Below are 26,847 nucleotides of genomic sequence, written 5' to 3'. Positions count from 1 at the left end.
TCATAGTGTTGCTACCAAGTGTCTACAAGAATCTTCCACTCATAGTGTTGCTACCAAGTGTCTACAGGAATCTTCCACTCATAGTGTTGCTACCAAGTGTCTACAGGAATCTTCCACTCATAGTGTTGCTACCAAGTGTCTACAAGAATCTTCCACTCATAGTGTTGCTACCAAGTGTCTACAAGAATCTTCCACTCATAGTGTTGCTACCAAGTGTCTACAAGAATCTTCCACTCATAGTGTTGCTACCAAGTGTCTACAGGAATCTTCCACTCATAGTGTTGCTACCAAGTGTCTACAAGAATCTTCCACTCATAGTGTTGCTACCAAGTGTCTACAAGAATCTTCCACTCATAGTGTTGCTACCAAGTGTCTACAAGAATCTTCCACTCATAGTGTTGCTACCAAGTGTCTACAAGAATCTTCCACTCATAGTGTTGCTACCAAGTGTCTACAGGAATCTTCCACTCATAGTGTTGCTACCAAGTGTCTACAAGAATCTTCCACTCATAGTGTTGCTACCAAGTGTCTACAAGAATCTTCCACTCATAGTGTTGCTACCAAGTGTCTACAGGAATCTTCCACTCATAGTGTTGCTACCAAGTGTCTACAAGAATCTTCCACTCATAGTGTTGCTACCAAGTGTCTACAAGAATCTTCCACTCATAGTGTTGCTACCAAGTGTCTACAGGAATCTTCCACTCATAGTGTTGCTACCAAGTGTCTACAAGAATCTTCCACTCATAGTGTTGCTACCAAGTGTCTACAAGAATCTTCCACTCATAGTGTTGCTACCAAGTGTCTACAAGAGTCTTCCACTCATAGTGTTGCTACCAAGTGTCTACAAGAATCTTCCACTCATAGTGTTGCTACCAAGTGTCTACAAGAATCTTCCACTCATAGTGTTGCTACCAAGTGTCTACAGGAATCTTCCACTCATAGTGTTGCTACCAAGTGTCTACAAGAATCTTCCACTCATAGTGTTGCTACCAAGTGTCTACAAGAATCTTCCACTCATAGTGTTGCTACCAAGTGTCTACAAGAATCTTCCACTCATAGTGTTGCTACCAAGTGTCTACAGGAATCTTCCACTCATAGTGTTGCTACCAAGTGTCTACAAGAATCTTCCACTCATAGTGTTGCTACCAAGTGTCTACAAGAATCTTCCACTCATAGTGTTGCTACCAAGTGTCTACAAGAATCTTCCACTCATAGTGTTGCTACCAAGTGTCTACAAGAATCTTCCACTCATAGTGTTGCTACCAAGTGTCTACAAGAATCTTCCACTCATAGTGTTGCTACCAAGTGTCTACAAGAATCTTCCACTCATAGTGTTGCTACCAAGTGTCTACAAGAATCTTCCACTCATAGTGTTGCTACCAAGTGTCTACAAGAATCTTCCACTCATAGTGTTGCTACCAAGTGTCTACAAGAGTCTTCCACTCATAGTGTTGCTACCAAGTGTCTACAAGAATCTTCCACTCATAGTGTTGCTACCAAGTGTCTACAAGAATCTTCCACTCATAGTGTTGCTACCAAGTGTCTACAAGAATCTTCCACTCATAGTGTTGCTACCAAGTGTCTACAGGAATCTTCCACTCATAGTGTTGCTACCAAGTGTCTACAAGAATCTTCCACTCATAGTGTTGCTACCAAGTGTCTACAAGAATCTTCCACTCATAGTGTTGCTACCAAGTGTCTACAAGAATCTTCCACTCATAGTGTTGCTACCAAGTGTCTACAGGAATCTTCCACTCATAGTGTTGCTACCAAGTGTCTACAAGAATCTTCCACTCATAGTGTTGCTACCAAGTGTCTACAAGAATCTTCCACTCATAGTGTTGCTACCAAGTGTCTACAAGAATCTTCCACTCATAGTGTTGCTACCAAGTGTCTACAGGAATCTTCCACTCATAGTGTTGCTACCAAGTGTCTACAAGAATCTTCCACTCATAGTGTTGCTACCAAGTGTCTACAAGAATCTTCCACTCATAGTGTTGCTACCAAGTGTCTACAAGAATCTTCCACTCATAGTGTTGCTACCAAGTGTCTACAAGAATCTTCCACTCATAGTGTTGCTACCAAGTGTCTACAAGAATCTTCCACTCATAGTGTTGCTACCAAGTGTCTACAAGAATCTTCCACTCATAGTGTTGCTACCAAATGTCTACAGGAATCTTCCACTCATAGTGTTGCTACCAAATGTCTACAGGAATCTTCCACTCATAGTGTTGCTACCAAGTGTCTACAGGAATCTTCCACTCATAGTGTTGCTACCAAATGTCTACAGGAATCTTCCACTCATAGTGTTGCTACCAAGTGTCTACAAGAATCTTCCACTCATAGTGTTGCTACCAAGTGTCTACAAGAATCTTCCACTCATAGTGTTGCTACCAAGTGTCTACAGGAATCTTCCACTCATAGTGTTGCTACCAAGTGTCTACAAGAATCTTCCACTCATAGTGTTGCTACCAAGTGTCTACAAGAATCTTCCACTCATAGTGTTGCTACCAAGTGTCTACAAGAATCTTCCACTCATAGTGTTGCTACCAAGTGTCTACAGGAATCTTCCACTCATAGTGTTGCTACCAAGTGTCTACAAGAATCTTCCACTCATAGTGTTGCTACCAAGTGTCTACAGGAATCTTCCACTCATAGTGTTGCTACCAAGTGTCTACAAGAATCTTCCACTCATAGTGTTGCTACCAAGTGTCTACAAGAATCTTCCACTCATAGTGTTGCTACCAAGTGTCTACAGGAATCTTCCACTCATAGTGTTGCTACCAAGTGTCTACAAGAATCTTCCACTCATAGTGTTGCTACCAAGTGTCTACAGGAATCTTCCACTCATAGTGTTGCTACCAAGTGTCTACATGAGTGACCGGGCCATATAGGGGATCTCCACAATCAAACACAGAGCTCTACGTACCACCTGTCCATATGCACGGTGGAGAATGCATATATTGTTGATATACTTTAGTATAACCTTGTATTGTGTGATTAGGCTACAGGTACATTCCGCTCATGCAGCCAGTATACTTCTGTTGCCTGTTTATCTGTTGTTGATTGCCATATTTGGTCCTAGAGCGTCCAGTGTCTGCACAAACATGATTAATTACTCCTCAAAGGGGAGGTTTGATTCAGTTCAGTTCTGTGAAGGACACAATCTTATCAACAGGTGCATCTCTCTCTGTAAAGGGGGGGCTGCCTTCTCACAATAAGAGTTAACTCCTTTTGTCTTTTAGACCTCTCCTGGTGATGCGTTGTAAGGGCTGGTCTCCTAAAGCGTTAGTAAAAGTACTATTCTGTCTCAGTGGTCCTTTTTACTCAACATACAGTAGATGTCATCTAAAAGAACTTGGGAGTGACCTGAGAAGAAGACTGGTCGCGCAACAGCACCTGTGGAATTTACCAGAAATTGGACATGGCGTGCACCCAGACACACCGGCCGGAATTGTAGATGTCTGATTTGTCTTTCTAAATCGTGTCTGCGCAGCGTTGAAGGCCTTAATGACGTCTCTACCACGTTTATTAGAGTGCTTCAACCCTTTTTACGGTAGGCCTGGGCCGACAATATATTGGTCAACAAATTATTGCCATTATTTCTTGGAGACCAAATGAAGCACTGATGTAATGATGATACGTAATACAATACAGTATTTTTAGTATACTTTAACATCGTAATTAAATGTGAACATTTAAATCTCCAAGTTAAACAAAACCAGCATATAAAAACAGTCAAGTTTTATTTTGTCAGCAAAATCTGACACTTGAATGAAAATCACAAGTAAAGACAATAAAATATGTTCGGGAGGACGCCTCAAATGCACAACAGCAGAACATTAAATAAAAGATGGAGGAAGCGCTATGTGGTTGATGACTTATTGAACACAAAACTACTTGTGACAACTAAGTTACTGGAACTTTTGATTACAGCAAGTAGTGAAACGTCTATTGTTCTTGGCTGCCAGGCGCCCACTACCTTAAGGGAAGTTACACACACATCCTTTTACACCTTCAGTGGCTTCACACACACACACACACACACACACACACACACACAAGTTACACACGGCAAAAGACAGTCAATAAAGAGTTTGTGCTTCACACACATCTAAATACGCAAACACACAGTTTTGATCGAAATATGGACAGATATTATTTACACACAGACAAATCATAATACGGACACACAACTTAAATTACAAGTACACACAGTTTATTCTAAGTTTATGGATTGGGGTAGAACTACTACGCTACTACTGTATTGCCAAAAGTATTTGGCCACCTGCCCTGACTCACATATGGGAGCATGGAATTGTCCAAAATGTTTTGGTACCCTGAAATATTCAAAGTTCCTCTCACTTGAACTAAGGGGCCAAGCCCAATTTCTGAAACACAATTGGAAGGTCACATGTAGTTTGGAATTCTGGCCTACCACTTGGTGGCTGAGTTGCTGTTGTTCCCAAACTCTTCACTATTCTTATCATAAAGTTGACATTTCAGGACTGGATTTTTCGCACAGGTGGCATCCTGTGACAGTTCCACGCTGGAAATCACTGAGAGCGGCCCATTCTTTCACAAATGTTTGTAGAAACAGTCTCCATGCCTAAGTGCTTGATTTGATACACCGGGGCCAAGTGATTAGTGATTCTCATCATTTGGATGGATGGCCAAATACTTTTGGCAATATAGTGTATATTAAGACTTATTTAATTTTTGTCAGGAGAACATCAGAAGGACTCAATTGCACATCATACAGTAGGTGTCCAAAACGGCGCCTTGTGACATTATAGTGACATCTAGTGGCCAGTCAGTATAGACTGCCGTCCTCACAATCTGGATTCAAAAACAGTGCCATAGATTCCACAGATCTAGTCTAAGGACTGAGGTCCTTGGTGGTAGACAAGCGGTTGGTCTCACCTCTGATATTCCTCCACTGACATGCCTTCCTTCATCATGGGATAATGTGGAACGGCGTACGGACATTTTCTGTGCAGGTGTCCCAGCATGAGGTCGCCCACGCGGGGGTGCAGCTCCCAGATCCCTGACGCCACCACACCGATGGGGAAGGCTGCTTGGTGATGAGCTGCCACCTCCGCCTCGCCTTGTTTCTACAAGACCCAGTCCTGAGCTTCCATCTTCTGGTCTCAACAGAGCATGCTGGGCCTGGTACTCACCACAAACTTCTCCGCCATCTTGTAGCAGACAAAGTCCAGGGCCTGAGGATGCTGGGAGGTGGACAAAGACTGGCCTCCACTCGCCACTGCCTGACCAGAGAGCAGCTTGGTGAGCTTCCCAAATACTTCTCGCAGGTGAGATCCAGAATTGAAGGAGATTTGACTGATGGGGATGGTGGAGGCTCTCTGGAGGTCCAGCTTCAGCCGCCTGGTCTGCACACAGAAGAAGGTGGAGGTGTTGAGGACTCCCAGACAGTGTTCATGTACTGTGTGTGCACACACCAACCTGGACGTCTTGTGAGGAGCTGAGCTCTTCTATGCTGTCAGCGCACTGGTCAAGACACTCCTGCAAGTCCTTGTACCATCTCAAGGTGACGTCTTCAGCATTGTTCTGCAGCCCTGTTGGCAGATATGACAGTCCAACCTTGTTTACATCTTTGTCTTCAACACAACTGAGCCACATGGGAGAGGACAAAAGTCTCTTTCTCGCTTTCTTTCATGAAAGTCAATCTGGGACCTCTGCTACCTAGTATGTTGTGTGCAGCTATGACCAGAACATGTTGTCTAACTTCTGTGGAGAGTTGTCCCGCTACCAACATGTATTTCCATACTTTTATGAATACCGGGGACCACAAAAAATGTCATTGTCTTTATTGTAAGAAAAAATCTTAGTGTAGAAGAAACATATGTTCATTATTGTCATTTAGTCCTTCAATATAATGTTGAACATACTAGACAACTTGTCTTTTAGTAGTAAGTAAACAAAGACTCCTATCTAGTCTGCTGACGTATGCACTAACATATTGTGTCATTTATACACCTGTTATTTGTACACATTATGAGGGACAAACTGTAAAAATAGATTAATAATCTACTTGTTCAGTTACTGTTAATATCTGCTTATGTTCTCTTTTAACATGTTCTATCTACACTTCTGTTAAAATGTAATAATCAGTTTTTCTTCTCTTCTTTGATACTTGACATTAGTTTTGGATGCTACCACACATTTAGGTATGGATCATGTCGATACCAAGTAGTTCCAGGATCATACATCGGTCATATTCAAAGTCCTCACGTGCCCAGGGACATATTTACTGACTTTATAAACTTTTTTTTTTTTTTTTTTTTTTAAACGAAAAAAAGTTTATGTGATGCTTAACAATATTGATGTAACCATAGTAGTATCGACTAGATATGCTATTGTACTTGGTATCACTACAGTGGATGTCAGGTGTAGATCCAACCATGGCATTTGTTTACATTCAGGAAAGGCGTCATTAGCGGTGACGCCGGTAAGCTATTACGGTGTAGTGAAGCACGTTTAGCTAATCCTCGTCCTCCAGTGATTATGGTACTCTTAAGAAACTTACTTTATTTGTCACCGTGGAGGCCAGGATTAGTGATTTAGAAGCAGCTAAAAACTGTGGATGGGTGTTAGCTGCATGTGTTAAAGCAGCTCTTCCTGAGGGTGTTTCAGTGTTATACGTAACTTCACCTTTATCTTTTTACACCAAAATGCGTCCATTCTCCCTTTTCTGTCTAAACACTGTCTGCTTGTAAGTACTCTGTGTGCGTGCGCTGCCCAACATGCTCCTCTGCTCATAAAAGCAGCAATGTCACCACGTTTCGACGTGCCGTAATGCCCATTTAAAGAGAAAAAAATAATAGAAAAAGGGGAACCGGTACTCTTAAAGCAGAGTGTAGTACCGTTTTTGACTCATTAGTACCGCAATGCTATACTAGTACCGGCATACGTACAACCCTAGTTGTGTGTGTAAAAAAAAGGACTTTTTTCTAACCTCGCTTGTTTGCTTTCTCTTTGGCTGACAGCTGCGCCTTCTTTAGTGCTTCCTGTTGAGTCTTCAGCTCAGACATCTTCCTGCGGGAATCTTCTTCCTCCAGCTCCTTCTTCTTCAGCTCCTCCTGAGCTTTGGCCGCTTCCCCTCGCATCAAGCAGATGAGCGTTCTCATTTCATGGAGGACACGCTCTGCCACCGCCATGTCTTCCAGGCTGGGATACTGTACCTGGAAAGACGGCAGCAAAGAGTCACCCAGCTTCCACCAGCTAAGAATGGCCATCATGACGTCACATCTATCATTCTGATTAAAAAGCCCACAGGCTTTTCATATTGGTGTTTGTCCTTGGTCTCTGTTGTGCCTTGTCCTGCCCCCTGGCTCCTCAAGTCCTCTGCTGCCCTACAAAATGAGGGCCTATTGTGTCCAGAGAAAAGCAACATGGCGGAAGAAGACCTTTTACTTTCGGTTACCGAAACTGGATCCCACCAGTAGGGTAAAAGACAAACTTAGCCACAATAAAATCTAATGGGTCATTTTAAAATTCACCAGCGTGATGATTTATGGAAGCAGTCGAAGCTGCTTGTGCCACTGAGTCAAGACCTGTTGTCAATAGCAGCGACCACAGCAAACATCAAACCACACGACTGATGAGGAATTGACAGTTTCAACAGTTTGAAGGTGGATGAAAAATGCGGAAGGTAGAGCACACCAAAATCTGGAGAATAAAAATAATCATCCATCCATCCATCCATTTTCTACCGCTTATCCCTTTCAGGGTCGCCAGACCCTATCTCAGCTGCATTCAGACATGATAGTAATAATAACAATAATAATAATAATAATAATAATAAATGAATTTTGATGTAGAAAACCATATATGAAAAAACTGTTTCATTGTACTTGTTGCAATGACAATAAAGACCTATCCTATGTGAATGTTTTGGAACATTCACACAACAGTGATAATACAAATAATAATAAATAGATTAATTTAGGTGTACAAAACAATGTTTGATGGAACATTCACACAATAATAATAGTAATACTAATAATACTAAATAGATGAATGTTGGTGCATACAACCATGTGTGTGATGGAACATTCACACAATAATAATAATAATAAATTAATTAATTAATGTTGGTGTATACAACCATGTGTGTGATGAAACATTCACACAATAATAATAACAATAAATAGATGAATGTTGGTGTATACAACCATGTGTGTGATGGAACATTCACACAATAATAATAATAATAAATAGATGAATGTTGGTGTATACAACCATGTGTGTGATGGAACATTCACACAATAATAATATAAATAAATAGATGAATGTTGGTGTATACAACCATGTGTGTGATGGAACATTCACACAATAATAATAATAATAAATAGATGAATGTTGGTGTATACAACCATGTGTGTGATGGAACATTCACACAATAATAATAACAATAATAATAAATTAATTAATTAATGTTGGTGTATACAACCATGTGTGTGATGAAACATTCACACAATAATAATAACAATTAATAGATAAATGTTGGTTTATACAACCATGTGTGTGATGAAACATTCACACAATAATAATAATAATAAATAAATGAATGTTGGTGTATACAACCATGTGTGTGATGGAACATTCACACAATAATAATAACAATTAATAGATAAATGTTGGTTTATACAACCATGTGTGTGATGAAACATTCACACAATAATAATAATAAATAAATGAATGTTGGTGTATACAACCATGTGTGATGGAACATTCACACAATAATAATAATATTAATAAATAAATTAATTAATGTTGGTGTATACAACCATGTGTGTGATGAAACATTCACACAATAATAATAACAATAAATAAATGAATGTTGGTGTATACAACCATGTGTGTGATGGAACATTCACACAATAATAATAATAATAATAATAAATTAATTAATGTTGGTGTATACAACCATGTGTGTGATGGAACATTCACACAATAATAATAATAATAATAATACATAAATGAATGTTGGTGTATACAACCATGTGTGTGATGGAACATTCACACAATAATAATAATAATAATATCCTTTGTCACAACACAAAGGCTGCTATCTCTTTCAAGCTGAATGCTTGAATATTTCTCTGAATTCTTTTCTGTTTCATGTGTGAAATAATGTAACTTGGACTCACTTCTGCCGTCTTGTGCACCACCTGTGACACCTGGGAGCACAGCTGGTTCCCCAGGGTGCTGTAGGTGCCCACGCTGGTGGTCTGGTTCTGGGGACAGGACTCCAGCAGCTGGTGGAGCTGCAGGATTTCTTCTTGAATGGAGTTGAGCTTCCTCAGACGCTCTTTGCCTTCAACCTGGCGCTGGCGCTCTAGCTCCGCCTCCCTCAGGCGCTGTTGCTCCGCCTCCCTCACGCGGAGGTTGAGGATCTGTGGGGTCATCCAGACATGGAGGTGCGGTCAACATGTACTTCCAGTGGATGATGCACTTCTTACCTTCAATCGGTGGCGCTGCTCTTCCTTCAGCTTCTCCTGCCGGCCGATGCTCTCCTTGGTTCTGCAGAACAGGACGTGGAGAGAAGTGTTTGATCATCTTGCTGCAAGGTGAGTCTATGAGGCAGCAACACCTGTCTCACAATGATCACACCTGGCAGTCAGAACCTTCTGATCACCAGCTTTGTCATTTACTTAGCAACATGATGGCCGGATTTAGATGGAACTTTTGGCAAACTAGTCAGTTGTACACCTGCGTGTCATGACACACTCTCACAAGTCAGTTGTACACCTGCGTGTCATGACACACTCTCACAAGTCAGTTGTACACCTGTGTGTCATGACACACTCTCACTAGTCAGTTGTACACCTGGGTGTCATGACACACTCTCACAAGTCAGTTGTACACCTGTGTGTCATGACACACTCTCACTAGTCAGTTGTACACCTGCGTGTCATGACACACTCTCACAAGTCAGTTGTACACCTGTGTGTCATGACACACTCTCACAAGTCAGTTGTACACCTGGGTGTCATGACACACTCTCACTAGTCAGTTGTACACCTGCGTGTCATGACACACTCTCACTAGTCAGTTGTACACCTGCGTGTCATGACACACTCTCACTAGTCAGTTGTACACCTGCGTGTCATGACACACTCTCACTAGTCAGTTGTACACCTGCGTGTCATGACACACTCTCACTAGTCAGTTGTACACCTGCGTGTCATGACACACTCTCACTAGTCAGTTGTACACCTGTGTGTCATGACACACTCTCACTAGTCAGTTGTACACCTGGGTGTCATGACACACTCTCACTAGTCAGTTGTACACCTGCGTGTCATGACACACTCTCACTAGTCAGTTGTACACCTGCGTGTCATGACACACTCTCACTAGTCAGTTGTACACCTGGGTGTCATGACACACTCTCACAAGTCAGTTGTACACCTGTGTGTCATGACACACTCTCACTAGTCAGTTGTACACCTGGGTGTCATGACACACTCTCACAAGTCAGTTGTACACCTGTGTGTCATGACACACTCTCACTAGTCAGTTGTACACCTGCGTGTCATGACACACTCTCACAAGTCAGTTGTACACCTGTGTGTCATGACACACTCTCACAAGTCAGTTGTACACCTGGGTGTCATGACACACTCTCACTAGTCAGTTGTACACCTGCGTGTCATGACACACTCTCACTAGTCAGTTGTACACCTGCGTGTCATGACACACTCTCACTAGTCAGTTGTACACCTGCGTGTCATGACACACTCTCACTAGTCAGTTGTACACCTGCGTGTCATGACACACTCTCACTAGTCAGTTGTACACCTGCGTGTCATGACACACTCTCACTAGTCAGTTGTACACCTGTGTGTCATGACACACTCTCACTAGTCAGTTGTACACCTGCGTGTCATGACACACTCTCACTAGTCAGTTGTACACCTGCGTGTCATGACACACTCTCACTAGTCAGTTGTACACCTGTGTGTCATGACACACTCTCACTAGTCAGTTGTACACCTGCGTGTCATGACACACTCTCACTAGTCAGTTGTACACCTGCGTGTCATGACACACTCTCACTAGTCAGTTGTACACCTGCGTGTCATGACACACTCTCACTAGTCAGTTGTACACCTGCGTGTCATGACACACTCTCACTAGTCAGTTGTACACCTGCGTGTCATGACACACTCTCACTAGTCAGTTGTACACCTGCGTGTCATGACACACTCTCACTAGTCAGTTGTACACCTGCGTGTCATGACACACTCTCACTAGTCAGTTGTACACCTGCGTGTCATGACACACTCTCACTAGTCAGTTGTACACCTGCGTGTCATGACACACTCTCACTAGTCAGTTGTACACCTGCGTGTCATGACACACTCTCACTAGTCAGTTGTACACCTGCGTGTCATGACACACTCTCACTAGTCAGTTGTACACCTGCGTGTCATGACACACTCTCACTAGTCAGTTGTACACCTGCGTGTCATGACACACTCTCACTAGTCAGTTGTACACCTGCGTGTCATGACACACTCTCACTAGTCAGTTGTACACCTGCGTGTCATGACACACTCTCACTAGTCAGTTGTACACCTGCGTGTCATGACACACTCTCACTAGTCAGTTGTACACCTGCGTGTCATGACACACTCTCACTAGTCAGTTGTACACCTGCGTGTCATGACACACTCTCACTAGTCAGTTGTACACCTGCGTGTCATGACACACTCTCACTAGTCAGTTGTACACCTGGGTGTCATGACACACTCTCACTAGTCAGTTGTACACCTGGGTGTCATGACACACTCTCACTAGTCAGTTGTACACCTGCGTGTCATGACACACTCTCACAAGTCAGTTGTACACCTGCGTGTCATGACACACTCTCACTAGTCAGTTGTACACCTGGGTGTCATGACACACTCTCACTAGTCAGTTGTACACCTGCGTGTCATGACACACTCTCACTAGTCAGTTGTACACCTGTGTGTCATGACACACTCTCACTAGTCAGTTGTACACCTGGGTGTCATGACACACTCTCACTAGTCAGTTGTACACCTGTGTGTCATGACACACTCTCACTAGTCAGTTGTACACCTGGGTGTCATGACACACTCTCACTAGTCAGTTGTACACCTGGGTGTCATGACACACTCTCACTAGTCAGTTGTACACCTGGGTGTCATGACACACTCTCACTAGTCAGTTGTACACCTGCGTGTCATGACACACTCTCACTAGTCAGTTGTACACCTGCGTGTCATGACACACTCTCACTAGTCAGTTGTACACCTGCGTGTCATGACACACTCTCACTAGTCAGTTGTACACCTGCGTGTCATGACACACTCTCACTAGTCAGTTGTACACCTGCGTGTCATGACACACTCTCACTAGTCAGTTGTACACCTGGGTGTCATGACACACTCTCACTAGTCAGTTGTACACCTGCGTGTCATGACACACTCTCACTAGTCAGTTGTACACCTGCGTGTCATGACACACTCTCACTAGTCAGTTGTACACCTGCGTGTCATGACACACTCTCACTAGTCAGTTGTACACCTGCGTGTCATGACACACTCTCACAAGTCAGTTGTACACCTGCGTGTCATGACACACTCTCACTAGTCAGTTGTACACCTGCGTGTCATGACACACTCTCACTAGTCAGTTGTACACCTGCGTGTCATGACACACTCTCACTAGTCAGTTGTACACCTGGGTGTCATGACACACTCTCACAAGTCAGTTGTACACCTGCGTGTCATGACACACTCTCACTAGTCAGTTGTACACCTGGGTGTCATGACACACTCTCACTAGTCAGTTGTACACCTGGGTGTCATGACACACTCTCACTAGTCAGTTGTACACCTGCGTGTCATGACACACTCTCACTAGTCAGTTGTACACCTGCGTGTCATGACACACTCTCACTAGTCAGTTGTACACCTGGGTGTCATGACACACTCTCACAAGTCAGTTGTACACCTGTGTGTCATGACACACTCTCACTAGTCAGTTGTACACCTGGGTGTCATGACACACTCTCACAAGTCAGTTGTACACCTGTGTGTCATGACACACTCTCACTAGTCAGTTGTACACCTGCGTGTCATGACACACTCTCACAAGTCAGTTGTACACCTGTGTGTCATGACACACTCTCACAAGTCAGTTGTACACCTGGGTGTCATGACACACTCTCACTAGTCAGTTGTACACCTGCGTGTCATGACACACTCTCACTAGTCAGTTGTACACCTGCGTGTCATGACACACTCTCACTAGTCAGTTGTACACCTGCGTGTCATGACACACTCTCACTAGTCAGTTGTACACCTGCGTGTCATGACACACTCTCACTAGTCAGTTGTACACCTGCGTGTCATGACACACTCTCACTAGTCAGTTGTACACCTGTGTGTCATGACACACTCTCACTAGTCAGTTGTACACCTGCGTGTCATGACACACTCTCACTAGTCAGTTGTACACCTGCGTGTCATGACACACTCTCACTAGTCAGTTGTACACCTGTGTGTCATGACACACTCTCACTAGTCAGTTGTACACCTGCGTGTCATGACACACTCTCACTAGTCAGTTGTACACCTGCGTGTCATGACACACTCTCACTAGTCAGTTGTACACCTGCGTGTCATGACACACTCTCACTAGTCAGTTGTACACCTGCGTGTCATGACACACTCTCACTAGTCAGTTGTACACCTGCGTGTCATGACACACTCTCACTAGTCAGTTGTACACCTGCGTGTCATGACACACTCTCACTAGTCAGTTGTACACCTGCGTGTCATGACACACTCTCACTAGTCAGTTGTACACCTGCGTGTCATGACACACTCTCACTAGTCAGTTGTACACCTGCGTGTCATGACACACTCTCACTAGTCAGTTGTACACCTGCGTGTCATGACACACTCTCACTAGTCAGTTGTACACCTGCGTGTCATGACACACTCTCACTAGTCAGTTGTACACCTGCGTGTCATGACACACTCTCACTAGTCAGTTGTACACCTGCGTGTCATGACACACTCTCACTAGTCAGTTGTACACCTGCGTGTCATGACACACTCTCACTAGTCAGTTGTACACCTGCGTGTCATGACACACTCTCACTAGTCAGTTGTACACCTGCGTGTCATGACACACTCTCACTAGTCAGTTGTACACCTGCGTGTCATGACACACTCTCACTAGTCAGTTGTACACCTGCGTGTCATGACACACTCTCACTAGTCAGTTGTACACCTGCGTGTCATGACACACTCTCACTAGTCAGTTGTACACCTGGGTGTCATGACACACTCTCACTAGTCAGTTGTACACCTGGGTGTCATGACACACTCTCACTAGTCAGTTGTACACCTGCGTGTCATGACACACTCTCACAAGTCAGTTGTACACCTGCGTGTCATGACACACTCTCACTAGTCAGTTGTACACCTGGGTGTCATGACACACTCTCACTAGTCAGTTGTACACCTGCGTGTCATGACACACTCTCACTAGTCAGTTGTACACCTGTGTGTCATGACACACTCTCACTAGTCAGTTGTACACCTGGGTGTCATGACACACTCTCACTAGTCAGTTGTACACCTGTGTGTCATGACACACTCTCACTAGTCAGTTGTACACCTGGGTGTCATGACACACTCTCACTAGTCAGTTGTACACCTGGGTGTCATGACACACTCTCACTAGTCAGTTGTACACCTGGGTGTCATGACACACTCTCACTAGTCAGTTGTACACCTGCGTGTCATGACACACTCTCACTAGTCAGTTGTACACCTGCGTGTCATGACACACTCTCACTAGTCAGTTGTACACCTGCGTGTCATGACACACTCTCACTAGTCAGTTGTACACCTGCGTGTCATGACACACTCTCACTAGTCAGTTGTACACCTGCGTGTCATGACACACTCTCACTAGTCAGTTGTACACCTGGGTGTCATGACACACTCTCACTAGTCAGTTGTACACCTGCGTGTCATGACACACTCTCACTAGTCAGTTGTACACCTGCGTGTCATGACACACTCTCACTAGTCAGTTGTACACCTGCGTGTCATGACACACTCTCACTAGTCAGTTGTACACCTGCGTGTCATGACACACTCTCACAAGTCAGTTGTACACCTGCGTGTCATGACACACTCTCACTAGTCAGTTGTACACCTGCGTGTCATGACACACTCTCACTAGTCAGTTGTACACCTGCGTGTCATGACACACTCTCACTAGTCAGTTGTACACCTGGGTGTCATGACACACTCTCACAAGTCAGTTGTACACCTGCGTGTCATGACACACTCTCACTAGTCAGTTGTACACCTGGGTGTCATGACACACTCTCACTAGTCAGTTGTACACCTGGGTGTCATGACACACTCTCACTAGTCAGTTGTACACCTGCGTGTCATGACACACTCTCACTAGTCAGTTGTACACCTGCGTGTCATGACACACTCTCACTAGTCAGTTGTACACCTGCGTGTCATGACACACTCTCACTAGTCAGTTGTACACCTGGGTGTCATGACACACTCTCACTAGTCAGTTGTACACCTGGGTGTCATGACACACTCTCACTAGTCAGTTGTACACCTGGGTGTCATGACACACTCTCACTAGTCAGTTGTACACCTGTGTGTCATGACACACTCTCACTAGTCAGTTGTACACCTGGGTGTCATGACACACTCTCACTAGTCAGTTGTACACCTGCGTGTCATGACACACTCTCACTAGTCAGTTGTACACCTGCGTGTCATGACACACTCTCACTAGTCAGTTGTACACCTGTGTGTCATGACACACTCTCACTAGTCAGTTGTACACCTGCGTGTCATGACACACTCTCACTAGTCAGTTGTACACCTGCATTATAAGCATAGTAGTATCGACCAGATACACTCTTGTACTTAGTATCATTACAGTGGATGTCAGGTGTAGATCCACCCGTGGCATTTGTTTACATTGTAAAGCCAGTGAGCTATTGTGTGTAGTGAAGCATGTTTAGCGATTCCTCGTCCTGCAGTGATAATAATACTTGTAAGAAACTTACTTTGTCACCATCGAGACAAGGATTAGTGATTTAGAAGTAGCTAAAACACTGTGGATGGATGTTAGCTGCACGTCTAAAGCAGCTCTTCCTGAGTGTGTTTCAGTGTTATAACTTCACCTTTATCTTGACTTTTTACACCAAAATGCATCCATTCTCCCGTTTCTGCTTGTAAGTACCGTACTCTGTGTGTGTGCGCTGCCCAAAATGCTCCTCTGCTCGTAAAAGCAACAATGTCATGCCGTTAAAAAAAAAATGGTAACACTTTAGTATGGGGAACATATTCACCATTAATTAGTTGGTTATTAACATGCAAATTAGTAAGATATTGGCTCTTAATTAGTCATTATTAAGTACTTATTAATGTCTTAATCTGCATGGCCTAATTACACAACCAGTAAGTCATTAACTAAGAGTCTTCACGAACCCTAAACCTATCCCTAATGCCAAACCTGACTCTTACCCTAACCCCAACCCTATGTTAATAAGCAACTAATTGATGGTTCATATGTTCCCCATACTAAAGTGTAACCAAATATATATATGGGGAAGCAGCACTTTTCAAACAGAGTATAGTATCATATTTGATTGATTAGTGCCAGGATACTATACTAGTACTGGTATACTGTACTGCCCCAGGTTGAAGGTTCCATTGTGAAACAAAGAATGGTTTCATGGCTACTTCATTGAAATAGAACAAATCTTTTCTCCTCCATTGTTGCTACTTGCAAAGTCACTCACTCGCGTTCCATCATGTCACTCATGCGCTGGTACTCCTGCCTCCGCTTCAACTCCATGCGCTCTTCATAGCGTTTCATCTGCTCCACCTGTGCCTTGGCCACCTGGCTGACCATGTCCTCCATCTGCTGCTGGTGCCTACTGAACAGTCTCTGCTCCACAACAAATACAGTGGAAAGGACTTGAAGCTCAAATATCAACAACATGCTCAAAAGTGTTCACAGTTCATTGGCTAAAAAGAAATAGAATGCAAATGTTCTTCCCTTTGATGGTGGTGCACTAGAGTGCTGGAGCTGAGCCTAGGTGAGTTTCCCACCTAGGCCTTCGGTCATGTCACACTTCAATAAATACCACTAAAAAATACCATCATTTATGTTGCAACATGACCATGGCTTGAAATATACTATACAGTCTTACATGTCCTTGTCTACTAACACTGCATCTTACATGTCCTTGTGTACTACTACTGCATCTTACATGTCCTTGTGTACTAATACTGCATCTTACATGTCCTTGTGTACTAATACTGCATCTTACATGTCCTTGTGTACTACTACTGCATCTTACATGTCCTTGTGTACTAATACTGCATCTTACATGTCCTTGTGTACTAATACTGCATCTTACATGTCCTTGTGTACTAATACTGCATCTTACATGTCCTTGTGTACTAATACTGCATCTTACATGTCCTTGTGTACTAATACTGCATCTTACATGTCCTTGTCTACTAATACTGCATCTTACATGTCCTTGTCTACTAATACTGCATCTTACATGTCCTTGTGTACTAATACTGCATCTTACATGTCCTTGTGTACTAATACTGCATCTTACATGTCCTTGTGTACTAATACTGCATCTTACATGTCCTTGTGTACTAATACTGCATCTTACATGTCCTTGTGTACTAATACTGCATCTTACATGTCCTTGTGTACTAATACTGCAAGATGCAGTATTAGTAGACAAGGACATGTAAGATTACAGCTGACACGGACAGCTATATCAACTATATGATTTGCCTGAGAAGGTGGACAGGACAAAAAATGCTTTGGCCTTTTTTAAAAGCAAAAAGATGATTTATTTGATTACTCGAATCATCGATCGGGATATTGGATAGGTTACTCGATTACTAAAATATTCGTTAGCAGCAGCTCTAAAGATTATGTCTCCAAACTGGCCTGGGAACACCTCAGGAGGAGCTGCACCAAGTCGCTGGGGAGAGGAAAGTCTGGGTTTCTCTGCTTAGGCTGCTGCCCCCGCGACCCCACCTCGGATAAGTGGAAGAAGATGGCTGGATGGATGTTTTCAATGTGATATTTCTTCCTTTGTATTTGTTAAATGCTACATTTGAGATTGTGCTAGTTGGACAGGGCCAACCAAGCACACCTTCATTGATCTGTGCTTCATGCTCACCTTTGCTTGTTGGCGGTAAGCCTCTTCATACTGGGAGATTCTTCCAGCAATCTCCCTGGCTTCAAGGGACCGCAGGGAAATGGAACTTTCCGCCACATTCTGCCCGCTCTCGCCATGCCTGATGATCTGATGTGAGGACAAGGAGGATGAGGAGAGCAGCATGTGACAATGTGAGCGCTCCTCCATGGCGTCATGTTTTGCTCTTAATTCCGAGCTTGCAAAGGCAGATTTTGACATTTTGCAAGCACATACATACATTATACTTTGGAAAGAAAAAAAGTTCCAACAAAATTTCCAAATGTTTGAGCCAATACAGATGCATTTTGTGCACAATAAAAGTTATCAGTTGTGGTAGCCATTTTTGTGTTATTCATACTTCTCTAGTCCTGCATATACTGTATGATTATTAATTTGTTGACAGATAGCCATTTAAGTCTGCTAGACTTTGTGTAGGCCATCAGGGTGGTGTTTGATGTTTACTTGTGTAGGGCTGTACGGTATACAAGTACTGGTATAGTGTCACAGTACTAATAAATCAAAAACGGTACGATATTCTATACGAAAAGTACCGGTTGCCCTTTTTTGACGGACACGTCGTCACATGGTTCCATTGCTGCTTTTAGGAGCAGAGGAGCATGTTGGGCAGCGCACACACACAGAGTACTAACAAGCAGACACAGTGTGTAGACAGAAAAGGGAGAATGGACGCATTTTGGGGTAAAAAGTCAAGATAAAGGTGAAGTTCTAACACTGAAACACCCTCAGAGCTGTTTTAAGACATGCAGCTAACATCCATCCACAGTGTTTTAGCTACTTCCAAATCACACAATTTTTTTTAAATGTACATTATGTTTATAAAGTCAGTAAATCTGTCCCTGGACACATGAGGACTTTGAATATATGACCAATGTATGATCCTGGAACTACTTGGTATCGAATCGATACCTAAATGTGTGGTATCATCCAAAACTAATGTCAAGTATCAAAGAAGAGAAGAATAAGTGATTATTACATTTGAACAGAAGTGTAGATAGAACATGTTCAAACAGAAAATAAGCAGATATTAACAGCAAATTAACTAGTGGATTAATAATCAATTTTTACAGTTTGTCCCTCAGATTTGTAAACAAAATAATAGAATGATAAATGATACTGCATACGTCAGCAGATTAATTAGGAGTTTTTGTTTGTTTACTTCCTACTAAAAGACAAGTTGTCTAGTATGTCCAACATTTTATTGAAGGACTAAATGACAATAATAAACATATGTGTTATGTACCCTAACATTTTTTGTTTAAATAAAAACAATGATGACATTTTTTGTGGTCCCCTTTATATTAAAAATTATGGAAATATATTTTGGTATTGGTAGTGCAATATTGGTATGGGGACCACCCTAGTTGCTGTTAAGTCTTAGTAGCAGTAAGTCTTGGGTTACAGCAATCAGTAGACATTCAAGACAAGAAATGAGGAGAAATGGTTAGACTTTGTAGGAAAAGGACTTGACCTGCCTGGTTTGTGCTGTGGTCTTTGCCAGGTGTGTCGCTGGAACAAGGCGAGGCTGCCGGCCCAGGACTGGACTGAGCAGCACACTTGTGAGGGGACTTGGACTGGAGTTGTTCTAGTATGTGTGCAGCCTCAGCACACAGGATGATCTTCTCTTCATATCCAGCCAAAATATCCTGGACAAGTCAGGTGTAGACTTACAAGGAGAAACAAGTAAATATAGAAGTACAGTTTTCATGGTCCCATTTACTCTCTGTGAAGCAGCAGTTCCATTGGCAGCAAAACAGGCCAGAGCATAATACTTGATGGTAGGCATGGTGTTCCTGGGATTAAAAACCTCCCCTTTTCTCCTCCAAACATGTTGCTGGGTGTTGTGGCCAAACAGATCCATTTGTGTTTCATCTGACATCACATGGACAGAGATAAGACCTTCTGGAGGAAAGTTCTGTGGTCAGAACAAAAATGGAGCTGTTTGGCCACAATACCCAGCAATGTGAGTTGAGGCCTTTAATCCCAGGAACACCACACCTACCGTCAAGCATGGTGGTGGTAGTATTATGCTCTAAGCCTGTTTTGCTGCCAATGGAACTGCTGCTTTCAATGGGAAAATGAAGAAGGAGGATTAGGTCATTGTCCTGTTCAATGACCCCAAACACACCTCAAAAGGGGTCAAGGAATGGCTAAATCAGGCTAGAACTACATGTCGATCGTGGTCATTCAAATGCAGGAACCAACACCAAACTACATGTTGATCGTGGTCATTCAAATGCAGGATACAACACCAAACTACATGTTGATCGTGGTCATTCAAATGCAGGAAACAACACCAAACTACATGTTGAACGTGGTCATTCTAATGCAGGATACAACACCAAACTACATGTCGATCGTGGTCATTCAAATGCAGGAACCAACACCAAACTACATGTTGATCGTGGTCATTCAAATGCAGGATACAACACCAAACTACATGTTGATCGTGGTCATTCAAATGCAGGATACAACACCAAGCTACATGTCAATCATGGTCATTCAAATGCAGGATACAACACCAAACTACATGTTGATCGTGGTCATTCAAATGCAGGAAACAACACCAAACTACATGTTGAACGTGGTCATTCTAATGCAGGATACAACACCAAACTACATGTTGAACGTGGTCATTCTAATGCAGGATACAACACCAAGCTACATGTCAATCGTGGTCATTAAAATGCAGGATACAACACCAAACTACATGTTGATCGTGGTCATTCAAATGTAGGATACAACACCAAACTACATGTTGATCGTGGTCATTCAAATGCAGGATACAACACCAAACTACATGTTGATCGTGGTCATTCAAATGCAGGATACAACAACAAACTACATGTTGATCGTGGTCATTCAAATGCAGGATACAACACCAAACTACATGTTGATCGTGGTCATTCAAATGCAGGATACAACACCAAGCTACATGTCAATCATGGTCATTCAAATGCAGGATACAACACCAAACTACATGTTGATCGTGGTCATTCAAATGCAGGATACAACACCAAGCTACATGTCAATCATGGTCATTCAAATGCAGGATACAACACCAAACTACATGTTGAACGTGGTCATTCAAATGCAGGATACAACACCAAACTACATGTCGATCGTGGTCATTCAAATGTAGGATACAACACCAAACTACATGTCGATCGTGGTCATTCAAATGCAGGATACAACACCAAACTACATGTTGATCGTGGTCATTCAAATGTAGGATACAACACCAAACTACATGTTGATCGTGGTCATTCAAATGCAGGGTACAACACCAAACTACATGTTGATCGTGGTCATTCAAATGCAGGATACAACACCAAACTACATGTTGATCGTGGTCATTCAAATGCAGGATACAACACCAAGCTACATGTCAATCATGGTCATTCAAATGCAGGATACAACACCAAACTACATGTTGATCGTGGTCATTCAAATGCAGGATACAACACCAAACTACATGTCGATCGTGGTCATTCAAATGTAGGATACAACACCAAACTACATGTCGATCGTGGTCATTCAAATGCAGGATACAACACCACACTACATGTTGATCGTGGTCATTCAAATGCAGGATACAACACCAAGCTACATGTCAATCATGGTCATTCAAATGCAGGATACAGCCCCAAATTACGTGTTAATCACGGTCATTCAAATGCAGGATACAACACCAAACTACATGTCGATCGTGGTCATTCAAATGTAGGATACAACACCAAACTATATGTTGATTACAGTCATTCAAATGCAGGCTACAACCCCAAATTACATGTTGATCGTGGTCATTCAAATGCAGGATACAACACCAAACTACATGTTGATCGTGGTCATTCAAATGCAGGATACAACACCAAGCTACATGTCAATCATGGTCATTCAAATGCAGGATACAACACCAAACTACATGTTGATCGTGGTCATTCAAATGCAGGATACAACACCAAACTACATGTCGATCGTGGTCATTCAAATGTAGGATACAACACCAAACTACATGTCGATCGTGGTCATTCAAATGCAGGATACAACACCACACTACATGTTGATCGTGGTCATTCAAATGCAGGATACAACACCAAGCTACATGTCAATCATGGTCATTCAAATGCAGGATACAGCCCCAAATTACGTGTTAATCACGGTCATTCAAATGCAGGATACAACACCAAACTACATGTCGATCGTGGTCATTCAAATGTAGGATACAACACCAAACTACATGTTGATTACAGTCATTCAAATGCAGGCTACAACCCCAAATTACATGTTGATCGTGGTCATTCAAATGCAGGAACCAACACGAAGTTACATGTTGATTGTGGTCATTCAAATGCAGGAACCAACACCAAGTTACATGTTGATTGTGGTCATTCAAATGCAGGATACAACACCAAGCTACATGTCCATCGTGGTCATTCAAATGCAGGAACCAACACCAAACTACATGCTGATCGTGTTCATTCAAATGCAGGATACAACACCAAACTACATGCTGATCGTGGTCATTCAAATGCAGGATACAACACCAAACTACATGTTGATCGTGGTCATTCAAATGCAGGATACAACACCAAACTACATGTTGATCGTGGTCATTCTAATGCAGGATACAACACCAAGCTACATGTTGATCGTGGTCATTCAAATGCAGGATACAACACCATACTACATGTTGATCGTAGTCATTCAAATGCAGGATACAACACCAAACTACATGTTGATCGTGGTCATTCTAATGCAGGATACAACACCAGACAGATGTATCCCTCCAGGTCAGTCTATGGTCTTTAAACTGCAACGTCCAGTTACATTTTAATCTTGTATGAATTATAAAACAAAAATCTAACCTTTGGTAGACCTCGTTTTTACCTTCAAGACCGAAAAAGGAGAATAGTTTGTTTTATAGTTGTGTTGTCTGTATTTCAGAACCAAAACTCAAACAAATCAAAGCTTTACTAAACTATGAACACCACACGTGATCACTGTCAAATACACCACTGCTTGTGCAGGTACATGTACGCGCATGCGCAAACAACGCCTGTGCGCGCGCATGCGTTCTGCTTAGCCGTGTGTGTGCGCGCGCATGCGTTCTGCTTAGCCGTGTGTGCGCGTGCGCAGAAGATGTTGTGGATAAATAAAGTTAGTCTAAGTCTAACAAGTTATGAATGAATAAAGTTAGTGAAAGTCTAGTCTGAGAAGTCATAAAGTTAGTCTAAGAAGTAACAAAGTTGTGAAAGCGCCTGCTAGTCGGCTAAAGCTAAGCTAAAGCTATCACGTACTTACCTCGCCCCTCTCCGACCAAAAAGGGTCAAACTTGATATTTCCCTTTGGCGACTTCTTGAGCGCCTGTAACGTTTCCCAGCGTCGATGATCGCTGGACATGTTGGAGGACGTAGAAGAGCTTAGAAGACAAATACGTGCAAGACAGAGCCAGACTTCATTAACTTCTTCTTGTTCTTCTTCTTCTTCCTTTTTCGAAATCTTCTTTTTCCGGGTTGTCTTCTTCTTCGTTGGTGTAACGGCGGCTGTGGTGCGCACGGCCGCCTCCTGGTGGAATGAAGTATAGAAATATTCTCAGGGTACTGACGAGACGCGGGGCCGCCATCTTGGAGTGGTGATCCGCTCCACTCAGTGCAATGCATTAGTCAGGAGCAATGAACTGTCAACGCATTTCATTCAGCTTACCTCACTAAAAAACACTCATTTTCACCCGATTTTTTTCTCATACGTGTAGCTATGATAAAGGACACATGTTTTATTATTCATAGTTTGCTTAACAGTAATAGAATATTCTTATATGCTATAAATTACCATGAATTGATGAAGGTGGACCCCGACTTAAACAAGTTGAAAAACTTATTGGGGTGTTACCATTTAGTGATCAATTGTACAGAATATATACTGTACTGTGCAATCTATTAATAAAAGTTTCAATCAATCAATCAATCAATCAAAAAAAGCGACCAGACGTCCCAGATCAAAAGTATTTTTAAGTTCAAGAAACAATATGATTAGGTTATATACATATATATATACATGCATGTATCCTACATAAACAATGTATGAATACATTAGCTATCTATATATCTTATACTTTATCTCTGTTGCTGCAGCAGCAGAGTTTATATAAATGTGTGGATAAAGGTCACACACATTTCACAATGGTGGGCTACACAAAATTGGGTTGGAAAGCTAGACTAAATTTAGACTTATGTAATACTGTATAGCCATCTAATTGTCTAGTTAGCTAACATATATTACCTGTCAACTGTCAGTTTAGCATCTTTGTTTTCTACCTGTCAACTGTCAGTTTAGCATCTTTGTTTTCTACATGTCAACTGTCAGTTCAGCATCTTTGTTTTCTACATGTCAACTGTCACTTTAGCATCTTTGTTTTTCTACCTGTCAACTGTCACTTTAGCATCTTTGTTTTCTACCTGTCAACTGTCAGTTTAGCATCTTTGTTTTCTACCTGTCAACTGTCACTTTAGCATCTTTGTTTTCTACCTGTCAACTGTCACTTTAGCATCTTTGTTTTCTACCTGTCAACTGTCAGTTTAGCATCTTTTTTTCTACATGTCAACTGTCAGTTTAGCATCTTTGTTTTCTACCTGTCAACTGTCACTTTAGCATCTTTGTTTTCTACCTGTCAACTGTCACTTTAGCATCTTTGTTTTCTACCTGTCAACTGTCAGTTTAGCATCTTTGTTTTTCTACCTGTCAACTGTCACTTTAGCATCTTTGTTTTCTACCTGTCAACTGTCAGTTTAGCATCTTTGTTTTCTACCTGTCAACTGTCACTTTAGCATCTTTGTTTTCTACCTGTCAACTGTCAGTTTAGCATCTTTGTTTTTCTACCTGTCAACTGTCACTTTAGCATCTTTGTTATCTACCTGTCAACTGTCACTTTAGCATCTTTGTTTTCTACCTGTCAACTGTCACTTTAGCATCTTTGTTTTCTACCTGTCAACTGTCAGTTTAGCATCTTTGTTTTCTAACTGTCAACTGTCAGTTTAGCATCTTTGTTTTCTACCTGTCAACTGTCAGTTTAGCATCTTTGTTTTCTACCTGTCAGCTGTCAGTTTGGCATCTTTTTTTTCTACCTGTCAACTGTCAGTTTAGGCCGCTCGCCTGCTCCTCATCACCACTTCAAGATGGCGGCCCAATTTCTCGCGTGACAGCAGCCAATGCTGCATTTACTTCTAACAAGTCTATGGTATGAAGTGCGAGTGCAGCTTTCATACATTTGACCACAGAAGTCTCACTGTTAATAATAATTATTATTATTTGTGATGACTTACATGTCCTACACTGCTTTCACACCTTTGACTACAGAAGTCAACTGTTCTCGGCCTTCCTTCCAGGATTAAATTATTCATCCTTCCTGTTTCTATGATGAGTCTAATAATTCCTCCTCTGGACTTTGTGACCGTGCACACCTTCACCTTCACCTTCACCTTCACCTTCACCTTCACCTTCACCTTCACCTTCACCTTCACCTTCTTTAGTCCAACTCTCCTGACATTTCTATTGGCTTCTATACTTCATTTCCCTCCTTATTTCCGTTTTAGTGCCTGCATAATAATGAATGACTCTGTTCATTCATTAATTCCTTCTGGAGGTTGAACTTTGTCATCTCTTAAATCTTGTGTCGTTCTTCATGCTGTGTTTTTATGCTCTGCACATGACTGCTTTATCTGCCTTATTAATTGCTGTTGGTGAAACTGATGACTTGTTGCTAATCTTTGATTCAAAACCATGTGTTCTTGTGGAATAACTGCAGTATTCATGGTTTTCTGTATTTACTTTAACATGTTATGAATACTTATCCATGTTTGTATCTAGTAACTTCTTTTCTTGAATCCTATCTACGGCTGCTGCTAATGCAGGGATTGGAACTGTCGGCCAAATAGGATATTTTCAATTGGAACTTTTTTACATATGTCTTCTATTATCCATCCTCAAGCTGTCATATTTCTTATTCATTTTGAAGTCCAGCTAACAATGAAGACATGATGTCATTGTGTCCATAAAGCCTCTAAAACAGGGGTCAGCAACCTAAAATGTTGAAAGAGCCATATTGGACAAAAAATACAAAAACATATCTGTCTGGAGCCGCAAAAAAATAAAAGCCATATTAGTGTGTCATGAGATATAAAGTGAATTAAGAGGACTTAAAAGAAACTAAATGAGCTGAAATATAGCTACAAATGAGGCATAATGATGCAATATGTACATACAGCTAGCCTAAATAGCATGTTAGCATCGATTAGCTTGCAGTGAGCAAATATGTCTGATTAGCACTCCACACAAGACAATAACGTCAACAAAACTCACCTTTGTGTATTCACGCACAGCATTGAAAGTTTGGTGGACAAAATGAGACAGAAAAAGAAGTGGCATAAAACACGTCCTAGAAAGTCGGAGAAAGTTGTACATGTACACAAACCACGGTGCGTTCAAGGACGGCCAAAATTAGTAGGACAAAACGGCGCTCGCCAAATACTGGA

At 42.2% G+C, this 26,847-nt stretch overlaps 1 protein-coding gene across 1 annotated transcript in view; it reads right to left on the bottom strand.

The window, feature by feature from the left end:
* Positions 1-26,847, bottom strand: part of LOC133569067 (mRNA export factor GLE1-like) — a 70,120-nt gene that overhangs the window by 35,220 nt on the left and 8,053 nt on the right. The window contains exons 3-13 of the mRNA XM_061921203.1: positions 25,775-25,824; positions 23,621-23,821; positions 19,792-19,962; positions 18,281-18,406; positions 16,865-17,013; positions 9,489-9,549; positions 9,177-9,422; positions 6,980-7,205; positions 5,467-5,579; positions 5,181-5,393; positions 4,924-5,114 (exon numbers count right to left, since the gene is read on the bottom strand). Coding sequence (XP_061777187.1) covers positions 4,924-5,114; positions 5,181-5,393; positions 5,467-5,579; positions 6,980-7,205; positions 9,177-9,422; positions 9,489-9,549; positions 16,865-17,013; positions 18,281-18,406; positions 19,792-19,962; positions 23,621-23,821; positions 25,775-25,824 — 1,747 coding nt within the window. The remainder of the gene's footprint in view (positions 1-4,923; positions 5,115-5,180; positions 5,394-5,466; positions 5,580-6,979; positions 7,206-9,176; positions 9,423-9,488; positions 9,550-16,864; positions 17,014-18,280; positions 18,407-19,791; positions 19,963-23,620; positions 23,822-25,774; positions 25,825-26,847) is intronic.

This window comes from Nerophis ophidion, linkage group LG15 (genome assembly GCF_033978795.1).
Source record: "Nerophis ophidion isolate RoL-2023_Sa linkage group LG15, RoL_Noph_v1.0, whole genome shotgun sequence".
NCBI classification, from domain to species: Eukaryota; Metazoa; Chordata; class Actinopteri; order Syngnathiformes; family Syngnathidae; genus Nerophis; species Nerophis ophidion.
The sequence above is the reverse complement of the archived record's forward strand: the minus strand, read 5'-3'. Positions and strand labels throughout refer to the sequence as shown.